Genomic DNA, 13,356 nt, shown 5'->3' on the forward strand with positions numbered 1-13,356 from the left:
ATAAATTAGTAGTATGAAAAATATAAATGGATATTAGATTTAAGTAGGTATTAAGTGATAACAACTAAAAGATAGTAATAACATGACATCACAAGCTGCTTTAAATATAGTTTAAATGTAAGGATACTTTTAGGCTTGACTAACTAGAACTGAGAGATAAAGAAACAAATTTAAAATGTGTCTCAATTTCTTTCACATGTACAAAGAAGGTGAGATTCAAAATAAATCTCTATAGAAGACTATAAATAAAATTAAATTCTAGCACAAAATTTGTGTAAAAATAAAGCTTTAAATAAAGATTAATGTTGTAGAAATGAAAGGAAAAGCAGAGGAAATGTGTATTAGAACTACATTGGATATGCTGTTGTTGATTGATGCCCTTTTGCTTATCTTCTTTATGTATAGTGCAAATCATATTCATTCCTTTGAGAAAGAAACAACTCTATGTATCGTATTCATGAAGGCTTTCTTCACTTGTTGGTTCCTTAAGGTATAAATGAAAGGGTTCAAAAATGGAACAACAGAGGTGTTGAGCACTGAAATTCCTTTGGAAAAAGATATTCTTTGTTTGACTGAAGGTTTAACATATATAAAGATGCCGCTGCCGAAAGTAAGGGATATCACAATCATGTGAGAAGAACACGTTGAAAAAGCCTTTCTCCTATGACTAGCTGAGGGAATTCTTAGAATGGTCAAGGCAATACAGGTATATGATATAATCACCATTACCAGTGTGATCACCAGTGTCACCACAGCTGAGATGAATCCCATCATCTCGATTAACTTTGTATCTGAGCAGGAGATTTGTAGGAGGGGAGTGGAGTCGCAATAGAAATGATCAACAACGTTGGAGGCACAGAAGTCAAGGTTTAGGCCATAGAGGAGTGGTGGAAAGATGACAAAGAATCCAGCAACCCAACAACTGAGGACAAGCTGCATGCAGATTTTACTGTTCATGATGGTTGTGTAATGCAAGGGCTTACAGATGGCAACATAGTGGTCATAGGACATTGCTGCCAGTAAATAACATTCAGATGCTCCAAAAAGAAAGGCAAAAAACAGTTGAGTCATACAACTGTTATAGGAAATGGTTTTGTCTCCTATTGCCATCATAACCAGCAATTTAGGGATGCATGTAGTAGTATACGAAATTTCTAAAAAGGAAAAATTTCGAAGGAAAAAGTACATGGGGGTCTTCAGGTGTGTATCTACCAGGGTGAGCGTGATGATAATAAGATTGCAAGTGATGCTTAGCATGTAGGTGAGTAGTAGGAAGATAAATAAAACAATTTTTGTTTGTGGGTCACTTGTTAAACCTGCTAGAATAAACATTACCACCCTTGTATGATTTCCCATTCCAGTTTTCTGACAATTGCTCTGTCTGAATAGAAGAAAAAGAAAAAAAAAAAATGAAACCAAGGGAGACATAACAGGAATAATCACTATTTAAGGTAAAGTTAGGTAATGACAACCCACTCCAGTACTCCTGCTGGAGAATCCCATGGATGGAGGAGCCTGGTAGGCTCCATGGTGTTGCTAAGAATGAGACACGATTGAGTGACTTCACTTTCACTTTTCACTTTCATGCATTGGAGAAGGAAATGGCAACCCACTCCGGTGTTCTTGCCTGGAGAATCCCAGGGATGGGGAAGCCTGGTGTGCTGCCGTCTATGGGGTCACACAGAGTCGGACACGACTGAAGCAACTTAGCAGCAGCAGCAGCAAAGCAATTTTTCATGTACAGCAAAACAATGCTCATTCATGTTTTAAAAGTGTGTTTTTTTGGTTTTTTTTTAGAGGTAGTAATAGATGCATGTGCAAAATGTCTGGATAGATTAATTAAAAGTTCAGCTTGTAGTTCTTTTAGAGAATCATCTATATAACAGTAGTAATTGTTGATAGTTTTTATGTAAGGCAATCAGAGATATAAAGAACTTTTAAAGTATAATAAATGCTTTTACTCTCTTTATATCATCCATGAGTTTGGATATATGCCATTTCCTGTTCAATTAAGTTCTCAGACTAGAACCAAAATTATATCTATAATTGAAGCCCCGGTTTCATACACACACACACTATTCATCCTCAATAAACAGAGCTAGGAGAAAGCAATGGCACCCCACTGTAGTACTCTTGCCTGGTAAATCCCATGGATGGAGGTGCCTGGTGGGCTACAGTCCATGAGATCTCGAAGAGTCGGACACGACTGAGTGACTTCACTTTCACTTTGAACTTTCATGCACTGGAGAAGGAAATGGCAACCCACTCCAGTGTTGTTGCCTGGAGAATCCCAGGGACAGAGAAGCCTGGTAGGTTGCCGTCTGTGGGGTCGCCCAGAGTCGGACACGACTGAAGCCACTTAGCGGCAGCAGCAGCAGTACATCTTTTCCATTTTACTCAATTAACCAAACTCAAATGCCTGATTTTAGACTCATTTATCTTCATAGCTAACCTCATCCGATTTCATATAAATTAATATGGGGCACTGGAAATAGTCTTATTTTCTGTTCTTGGGTTTCCCTGGTGGCCCAGTGGTTGAGAGTTCGCCATGCAATGAAGGGGACACCAGTTGGACTTCGGGTTCAAGAGAATCTCATATGCTGCACAGTGAGTAGGCTCTTGCATCACAACTACTGAGCCTGCACTCTAGAGCCTGTGCTCTTCAACAAGAGAAGCCACTCCAATGAAAAGCCCGTACACTACAACTATACAGAGTAGACCACACTTCCAGGAACTAGAGAAAGCCCGCACAGCAACGAAGACCCAGAGTAGCCAAAAATGTGCACGTGTTAGTCGCTCAGTTGTGTCCGACTCTTTGCTACCCCATGGACTGGCTGCCAGGTTCCTCTGACCATGGGATTCTCCAGGCAAGAATACTGGAGTAAGTTGCCATTCCTTTTTCCAGGGTATCTTCCCAACCCAGCGATCCAACCCAGGTCTCCTGCATTACCATGTAAGCCACTGGGGAAGCCCAGCCAAAAATAACTAGCTAAATAAATAGAATGTTTTTATAGTCTTATTTTTTGTTCTTTATAGTATTTCCATCTCCTTAGTCTCTGATGTAACCTATCCTTCCCATTTTGTATGCTAAAACAAAATCTGCAAGTACAGTCTGTAAAGTCAATGTGTGTATTGAGAAATTGCAGTTTTCCTCTGCAGGTTATGATTCTGAGAATGGATAGGTAGAATAAAGTGAAAAATAAGGATAAGGGATACAGAGGCAAAGAGAGAAATATAAATATGGCACCATGAGATTGTATGAAGTGGAGGAAGTTAAGATAAGAGAAATATAAACATAATGGTAAAGCTCTATGTAAATCAAGAGAGGTAAGAAAAGGTTTTCGGGGATAGGGTAGTGAGTTTGAAGGAAAAATTAAAGTAAGGTTAAAATATGTATATATTAAAGGAGGAAATTTTTATGACTGAAATTTCTCTCCATCTGCTTATATTTTTATACTTACCTTTTTGTTCTCTAAAATACAGACTGAAAATATGAACAATTTTGAGAGTAGCATAGTCTAAAAAAGACGATTAACTGGTAAATTTCAGTACATAATGAATCACATAATAGGGTGACACAAATATTAAGAGACACATATGTCCCTATTGTAAGGATATTAAGTGTCTGGGTAATGTGCAATTAAAGAAATATTGTCTATTTACAACTACTCCCCTCACTGGCATATAATGAGTGAGACAGATTATTCAGGTTTGCACAGCCAGTAAAAGTGGACATGAAGATTAATTGAAAGTGTGTTCTCTCTAAAGCTGTCCCCTTAGTACTAAAACATTTTTATGAATAATTAAAAGCCAGAATATAGTGTATTTGCTCAAATTCATGTATCAAAACCATACATATAAATATATAGAAATTTAAGAACGAAAAGAGATGCCATTTTTCTTGGACATTCAGAAAATTGTGCAGCAATCTGTTATAATTTTTTTCTCATTTACACAATTTATCATAAAGGCAATGATTGTAGAATGCATATATCTAAATAATCTTATAAGAATTTTATCATGTCGCATCATTCCTTTGTCCAGCTTCACCAATCATATCACAGTAACAGTTCCCCAACAGAGACTATAAAAAATTTACATTACAAACCGTTAGAAAGAAGGTCTATGAACACAGTTAGGGTTAGCTGTGTTAGATGCTGTGAATACCAGCTAAATTACAAAAAGAAAAAAGAATTTCAAGACTAAATTTTTGTTATGTTGCATTACACTTCTTTCACTGTTTTCCCCTAAATCAAAATTTAAAAGGTTAACAAAAATAAAGTAAAATAGAACTAATGTGTATATACATATACACACACATATATACACAAAAGAAAATATTATCTTTACATTTTAAAACATACCAATTCTTTTCATATGTTGAGTCCTAAATCATTCTGCCAAAAACATTTAAAAATACAACATCTTCTTTACAGAAGACATAATGCATATTGATTTATGTGACATATCTTTGCTTCAATATTTAGTTTTTGTCATCATGAGGAACAGGGTACTGATATTTCATTCCTCTCCAAATACATTTCACTCCACTTCATAATCTTTGATTATAGTTTTTTACATATATTGCAAAGTTTGAAACAATTTGATTAGAACTTTTAACACAGTTTTTAGGCTACTACTTTAAAGTCCCAATTATATACTGAATACTTTTCTATGTACTACCCAGAGTGCCATACAAATTAATAAACTCTTGACCACATGTGGTGTTTATACCTTCTGTGCCCCGAAGGAAAATATCTAAAGATGATGGAGAATTCTCAGGAGGATGAGATTCATGAACACTATTTCCCAATGGACGACAAATTTGTATATTATAAAGTGTTCTCTCTAGGCACTAAATAATTTAATATATATATAGATATAACTGCTTTTAATGTATTTTCAAAGAATTAAGTATAATTTGTCTAATATATTATTGCCCTTCCACACATTCATGTTTTGAAATCCCAGATACAAAGATAAAGCTTTGAAAGGAGAAAGAAAAAAAATTATTTTAATTAGTAATAAATAGTAAGAACATTAGATGGAGAACATAGCTTGTTATAGAAAACATTGTATCTTAGGCTAAATACGTAATTATTAACAATTCAGGCATGCCCAAAGAAAAGTTGTTCTTTTTTGTTTTCCAAATAGTGTCTGTGATATTGTCTAGTAGAATGCAAATTAATAGTTCACAATAACTGAGCATTCTCCATTTCTTCACTATAAATAGAATATTCATCTATGTGTACATGTAGCTAGGCTTTCTTGCAACTTGTTGTGGTTATTTGACTAAATTCTATTCAAAAGATGTAAATGGAGATACTTTGTGCAACTTTCAGGCATATCCTTTGATAGAAGGGGTTTGTTCTCCTCTTTCTCTCCCCTCGCCCCCACTGTTTGAATGCAGTTGGGATGGAAGTATTCTGAGCCATGAGTATTCAAAATCTCAGTAGGAATGGTGAATTAACAAGACAGAACACACCCAGGTTCCTGAGCCGATCATAGGCTACATCAGCATAGAAACACGATGACTTAATGAAGAGTTTTCATCATACCAGCCTGAATATTTAAATGAGATAAAAATAAGCAATTTTTTTGAAACTTTCCATTTATTTTTGTTTTTTAATCTTTTAAATATTTTATTTATTATTATTTTTTTTATTTTATTTTTTTTACTTTACAATATTGTATTGATTTTGCCATACATCAACATGCATCTGCCACGGGTGTACACACGTTCCCAATCCTGAACCCTTGCTCCCACCTCCCTCCCCATACCATCCATCTGGGTCATCCCAGTGCACCAGCCCCAAGCTTCCTGTATCATGCATCAAAGCTGGACTGGAAATTCGTTTCTTATATTATATTATACATGTTTCAATGCCATTCTCCCAAATCACACCCCCCCGCCCCACAGAGTCCAAAAGATTGTTCTATACATCTCTGTCTCTTTTGCTGTCTCACATACAGGGTATGTCATTACCATCTTTATAAATTCCATATATATGAATTAGTATACAGTATTGGTGTTTTTCTTTCTGGCTTACTTCACTCTGTATAATGGGCTCCACACAATGGAGTATTACTCAGCCATTAAAATGAATACACTTGAATCAGTTTTAATGAGGTGAATGAAACTGGAGCCTATTATACAGAGTGAAGCAAGCCAAAAATAAGCAATTTTTAAATCACTGTGATATTTATCTTTCTCATACTCTACCAAATACAGGATATTATACAAATCTAAGAACGGTATGAAGTTTTATTCCACTTAAGAGTCAAACAGGTTAGCCCATCACCACTTCACAAGTATTGACAAAAGAACACAGCCTACTGCCACAGAGGTGGAAATTTTATTATCTACTACATAGGTGAAAGCATGAGCTTCATGTTCTCACGTTTCCCCTTTTCCTCTACATTCCATGAGAACCCCTAGTGGGTGTTGTTTACAATATGCTCCTCTATCAACAATAACCTTAGAGGAACCCCAAGGTTAGTTAATTCTCAACTTTTTAAAGGGAAAAACTGCCTAAATTTGTCCAATTAGAAGACAATGTCTTTAATTTTCTGAAGGAAATGAAAAATCTGCCAAAGCTGTAAAACATTCTTGAGAAGGCAGTCCAGGACAAGACTGACCACAAGAGGTACAGACATATATACAAATAAAGCCACCCCTCATTTCTAAAGCATTTTGACTTCTGTTGAAATTTCTCCTAAGTACATCATTCTTGTGAGCTCTCAAATTAAACTGGAGGACTTTTCTCTTGCTCCTAAGGTGCAAGTCACAAATATTTCAGAAGAGTCAGCCCAATGCTTAGTCTTCACACAAGAAATACAAACCCAGGTGTGCATGAGGTTTCTTAAAAAGAAAGTGTTTACAATTTTTGCTGCAAGAGGCACCCAGACTAAAATCTTATTTTACCAGCATAGCCTTCCACTTGGCTGGTAGGCCTCAGGGATCCCATCCTGTAACTTGGTTGTGGATGGAATGTTTTAATTCAGTCTTTCCTATTTAATTTAATCCAATTTAATCCTAAATCAATCCAATCTGTCCTATTTGTTCATACCATCAGACATGTGGTATTTTTCACCCTTACTCACTGGCTGAGAGTAGAGGTAGGAAAAGCATCAAGAAATATTTTGCCTTAGGATGGGGGTGGGGGGTGCTGCTAGTGATCTCCCCTATTGTGTCTTTTATCTTGATAATCTTTCTGAGTGAGAATTGCAAGACCAACCGTCATGTAAGCTTACGTTGTTTGCAACTGTTCAAGAGATCTGCAGTGGAGTGTTTTTCTTCTGGAGAGAGGCTCCAGGGATAGTTCTGACTGAAAAAGATCAAAAATGTTTGTTCCAACTCATGGTTGCTAAGGCCTAAGGTATTCAAAAGCAGAGACATTATTTTGCCAACAAAGGTCTATCTAGTCAAGGCTATGGTTTTTCCAGTAGTCATGTATGGATGTGAGAGTTGGACTGTGAAGAAAGCTGAGTGCTGAAGAATTGATGTTTTTGAACTGTGGTGTTGGAGAAGACTCTTGAGAGTCCCATGGACTGCAAGGAGATCCAACCAGTCCATTCTAAAGAAGATCAGCCCTGGGATTTCTTTGGAAGGAATGATGCTAAAGCTGAAACTCCAATACTTTAGCCACCTCATGAGAAGAGCTGACTCACTGGAAAAGACCCTGATGTTGGGAGGGACTGGGGACAGGGGGAGAAAGGGACTGCAGAGGATGAGATGGCTGGATGGCATCACCAACTTGATGGATGTGAGTCTGAGTAAACTCCGGGAGTTGATAATGGACAGGGAGGCCTGACGTGCTGCAATTCATGGGGTTGCAAAGAGTTGGACATGACTGAGTGACTGAACTGAACTGAACTGAAGGTATTTTCTCACTAAATGCTAGGATATTCTGTCCCTGCAATTCCAGGAAAATTGGTGTTCCTTTTCAGTTAGTATAATTTCATCAGTGTTTCCAACATCACCTACTTACACTCAGACTTTTTTTTTAGAAGAGTCAAGTGACTCAATGACAAGCCCCTTTTAATGAAACTTAACCAGAATTGGAAAAGGTCAGTTTTCATTCCAATCCCAAAGAAAGGCAATGCCAAAGAATGCTCAAACTACCACATAATTGCACTGATCTCACATATTAGTAAATTAATGCTCAAAATTCTCCAAGCCAGGTTCAGCAATACGTGAACTGTGAACTTCCAGATGTTCAAGCTGGATTTAGAAAAGGCAGAGGAACTAGAGATCAAATTGCAAACATCCACTGGATCATCGAAAAAGAAAGAGAGTTCCAGAAAAGCATCTAGTTCTGCTTTATTGACTATGCTAAAGCTTTTGATTGTGTGGATCACAACAAACTGTGGAAAATTCTGAAAGAGATGGGAATACCAGACCACCTGACCTGCTTCTTGAGAAATCTGATGGAGGTCAGAAAGCAACAGGTAGAACTGAACATGCAACAACAGACTGGTTACAAATAGGGAAAGAAGCAGGTCAAGGCTGTATATCGTCACCCTGCTTATTCAACTTATATGCAGAGTACATCACAAGAAACACTGGGTTGGATGAAGCACAAGCTGGAATCAAGTTTGCAGGAGAAATATCAATAACCTCAGATATGCAGATGACACAACCTTTATGGCAGAAAGTGAAGAACTAAAGAGCCTCTTGAAAGTGAAATGCTGCTAAGTCGGTTCAGTCATTTCTGATTCTGTGTGACCCCATAGATGGCAGCCCACGAGGCTCCCCCATCCCTGGGATTCTCCAGGCAAGAACACTGGAGTGGGTTGCCATTTCCTTCTCCAGTGCATGAAAGTGAAAAGTGAAAGTGAAGTTGCTCAGTCGTGTCAGACTCATAGCAACTCCATGGACTACAGCCCACCAGGCTCCTCCATCCATGGGATTCTCCAGGCAAGAGTACTGGAGTGGGGTGCCATTGCCTTCTCCATGAAAGTGAAATAGGAGAGTGAAAAAACTGGCTTAAAACTCAACATTCAGAAAACTAAGATCATGGCATCTGGTCCCATCACTTCATGGCAAATAGATGCGGAAACAGGGGAAACAGTGACAGACTTTATTTTGGGGACTCCAAAATCACTGCAGATGGTGACTGCAGTCATGAAATTAAAAGACACTTGCTCCTTGGAAAAGTTATGACCAACGTAGACAGCATATTAAAAAGCAGAGACATTACTTTCCAACAAAGTCTGTCCAGTCAAAGTTATGGTTTTTCCAGTACTCATGTATGGATGTGAGAGTTGGACTATAAAGAAAGCCAAGCACGGAAGAATTGATACTTTTGTACTGTAGTGTTGGAGAAGACTCTTGAGAGTCCCTTGGACTGCAAGGAGATCCAACCAGTTCATCGTAAAGGAAATCAGTACTGAATATTCATTGGAAGGACTGATGCTGAAACTGAAACTCCAATACTTTGGCCATCTGATCTGAAGAACTGACTCATTTGAAAAGACCCTGGTGCTGGGAAAGACTGAAGGCAGGAGAAGAAGGGGATGACAAAGGATGAGATGGTTGGGGCATTACTGACTCAATGCACATGAGTTTGAGTAAACTCTGGGAGTTGGTGATGGACAGGGAGGTCTGGCGTGCTGTAGTCCATGGGGTTGCAAACAGTCAGACATGACTGAGTGACTGAACTGAACTGAACTGGACCAGAATTAAGTGCAAATCCATAAGGTCCTCCTCTGTGAAGTTGTTGCCACCTGGAAGTCGTGCCAATCAGACTGACTAGGGGATGTAATTAGGGTAAAGTAAAATATCATTCCCAAGAATAATCTAGATGGAATCTTGGGTTTTCCAAGTAGATGTGTGTATCTCTTTATCCCCAATACCCCTTATTCAGATCACTACCAAGAAGAAATGAAAGGAGATAACTCCTTTCTGGAAACAGTTGGATTCAGTGACTACATCCTTTAACTAGGTCCCAGGGATCAGGAAGAGATGAGAGAGATGAAATCTGACTTTTGCTCATCAGTTTGCCCAATAAATGTGGTCAAATTTCAGTTTCTCTGAAGAGCTGAACACTTGACAGAGATTAGTATATAGAACCAAAATAGTGTAGATGCAACCAACTGATCCCTAACTTGAAATATTGGCAAAATATGTGGAAATGCTGAATAGACATTTTTCAAAAAAGGCATGCAGATGGACAACTGACACATGAAAAGATAACTCAAAATTTTGATCATTGGAGAAATGCAAACTAATACTGCAATGAGATATCAATTCACACATTTTAATTTATTTTTTTTTGTTTTAATTTATTTATTTATTTATTTATTTAACAATCTTCTTAAACTTCGTTTTTATTTATTTATTTTTTTTAAATTAATTTTATTCTATTCTCAAACTTTACATAATTGTATTTTAAAGTGACTATTATAAAAAAGGACAACGAATAACAAGTGATGTGGAGAAAGAACAATTGTGAATTATTGGTGGGAATGTAAATGATGTAGCCACTACAGGAAATACTATAAAGTTCACAAAGAAATTAAAAATGGAACTACTATATGATCTAGAAATTCCACTTCTTGGCATTTATCTGAAGAAAATTAACTTTTATTCAAAAAGATATAAGGGCCCCCATGTAAACTACAGCATAATTTGCCACCACAAAGGTATGACCATCACGGATGAATGGATATTCAAAACTTAACGAAGAGATGGTCATTTCTTCATTGTACCTTCTTCCTTCCTTTGTGCATGTGTGCCTGCAGTCTAAGTCACTTCAGTCACACCCAACTCTTTATGACTCCAAAGACTGTAGTCCACCAGGCTCCTCTGTCCATGGAATTCTCTAGGCAAGAATACTGGAGTGGGTTGTCATGCCCTCCTCCAAGGGAACTTCCCAACACCAGGAGAACCCACATCTCTTATGTCTTCTGCACTGGCAAGCAAATCTTTTACCACCAGTGTTATCTGAGAAGCCTTCTTCCTTCCTTTGTTGTCAACTAACTGCCCATAGATGAGTTAGTGTATTTCTGGGCTCTTTATTCTGTTCCATTGATCTATGTGTCTGTTTTTGTGTCCATAGCACATTGTTTTCATCACTGTGGCTTTGAAGTATTGTCTGAAATATGGAAGAGTTATACTTCCAGCTTTGATCTTTTTCTCAGGATCATTTTGCAATTATGGGTCTGTTTTGGATCCATATAAATGTTAAGATTATTTGTCCTAGTTCTGTGAAAAATACGGATATTTTGATTCTGTCTTTCAATTGCTCAGTCATGTTCAACTCTTCATGACCCCATGGATTGCAGCAAGCCAGGTTTCTGTCCTTCATTATCTCCCGGACTTTGCTCATACTCATGTCCATTGAGTTGATGATGCCATCCAACCAACTCATCCTCTGCGTCACTTTCTCCTGTGCCCTCAGTCTTTCCCAGCATCAGGGTCTTTTCCAACGCTTGGCATCAAGTGGCCAAAGTATTGAAACTTCAACTTCAGCATCAGTCCTTCCAAAGAATATTCAGGGTTGACTTTCTTTAAGATTGACTGGTTTGATCTTGCTGTTCAAGGGACTCTCAAGAGGCTTCTCCACTACACAGTTTGAAAACATCAGTTCTTTAGTACTCAGCATTCATTATGGTCCAACTCTCATATCCGTACATGCTACTGAAAAAACCATAGTTTGACTAGATGGACCTTTGTCAGCAAAGTGATGTCTCTGCTTTTTAATACACTGTCTGGGTTTTCATAGCTTTTCTTCCAAGGAAGAAATGTCTTTTAATTTGATGGCTGCAGTCACCATCCTCAATGATTTTGGAGCCCAAGAAAATAAAATCTCTCACCGTTTCCATTGTTTCCCCCCATCTATTTGCCATGAAGTGATGGGACCCAATGACATGATATTAGTGTTTTGAATGTTGAGTTTTAAGCCAGCTTTTTCACTCTCTTCTTTCACCTTCATCAAGATGCTCTTTAGTTCTTCTTCACTTTCTGCCATAAGGGTGATGTTATCTGCATATCTGAGGTTATTGATATTTCTCCTGGCAATCTTGATTCCAGCTTGTGATTCATTCAGCCCATCATTCGCATGATGAACTCTGCATAATAGTTAAATAAGCAGGGTGACAATATACAGCCTTGATGTACTCCTTTCCCAATTTTGAACCAGTTGGTTACTCCATGCCCAGTCCTAACTATTGCTTCTTCACCTGCGTACAGGTTTCTCAGGAGGCAGGTAAGGTCGTCTGCTATTCCCATCTCTTTTCAGAATGTTCCACAGTTTGTTGTGATCCACACAGTCAAAGGCTTTAGCATATTCAATGAAGCAGATGTCTTTCTGAAATTCCATTGCTTTTTCTATGATCCAACAGCTGTTGGCAATTTGATCCCTGGTTCCACTGCCTTTTCTAAATCCAGCCTGTACATATGGAACTTCTCAGTTCACCTACTGTTGAAACCTAGCTTGAAGGGTTTTGAGCATTACATGCTAGGATGTGAAATGAGTGCGATTGTGTAGTAGTTTAAACACTCTTTGGCATTGTCCTTGTTTGGGACTGGAATGAAAACTGATCTATTTTAATAGGGAATCATTGAATCTGGGTACTATGGTTACTTTCACAACATTAATTATTCTAATCCAGAGAGTTAGTTAAGCTTTAAATAGGCTACAGATTGTTATTCATAAGTGAGTATGATAATACATGTCTTATGCTGTTTTCAAGATGCAGGCTAGTACATTTCACAAACCTGGCCATTGTAAAAAATTAGTTAATGTTAGCAATAATTTATCTGGTTATTGCATGGCAGTAATTCCTTAACATCTCTAGATTTTCTTCAATCTGTTTCTAAACATATACCAGAAGTCCAAGCCTGGTTGAAAATTTGAAACTATCAATGTGTGTAGTTTAAGAAATGCATTAAATTGGTTTGTTCCAAATTTCTATTCAGAATTCAAACTTGGAATCCACTGCAGAAAAGCTGATTAGGTGATCAAATCTAGGTGGGGTACTAAACTCTGCATAGAATATACACCAAACTGAATCTCTAAATTTCTGAACGGTGGAAAGGAACATGGATAATTGAAGTCCCACTTTGTCTTCCTATGAGGGAATTTTTAAAGGAAATCAACAGAGTCACCAAATCAAAAGGCAAATGAATATGATCATATATAAGAAATGTATATGTGATCTGAGCATGAGGAGAAAATAGAAGTGAAAGTTAGACTGGGATTTTTAGGCAAGTCACAATGAACCATGTAAGTCATGTAAAATAGTGATATTTTGTAGAACACAAGCATAGAAGAGATGTACAACACACTTCACACTTCTTGATTTATTTTACTTATAAACTCAAGAATGTCACTAATGTTGTTCACTTCA

At 37.5% G+C, this 13,356-nt stretch overlaps 1 protein-coding gene across 1 annotated transcript; it reads right to left on the reverse strand.

The window, feature by feature from the left end:
* Positions 1-417: 417 nt before the first annotated feature.
* OR6C69H (olfactory receptor family 6 subfamily C member 69H) lies at positions 418-1,356 on the reverse strand. Its single transcript, XM_002687617.3, has one exon. The coding sequence runs from the start codon at positions 1,354-1,356 to the stop codon at positions 418-420; it is 939 nt and encodes a 312-aa protein (XP_002687663.1).
* Between the last annotated feature and the right edge of the window lie 12,000 nt (positions 1,357-13,356).

Source organism: Bos taurus, chromosome 5, assembly GCF_002263795.3.
Source record: "Bos taurus isolate L1 Dominette 01449 registration number 42190680 breed Hereford chromosome 5, ARS-UCD2.0, whole genome shotgun sequence".
Lineage (NCBI taxonomy): Eukaryota > Metazoa > Chordata > Mammalia > Artiodactyla > Bovidae > Bos > Bos taurus.

Coding starts and splice junctions, on each gene's coding strand:
- OR6C69H (XM_002687617.3), bottom strand. CDS start 1,356: ATGGGAAATCATACAAGGGTGGTAATGTTTATTCTAGCAGGTTTAACA.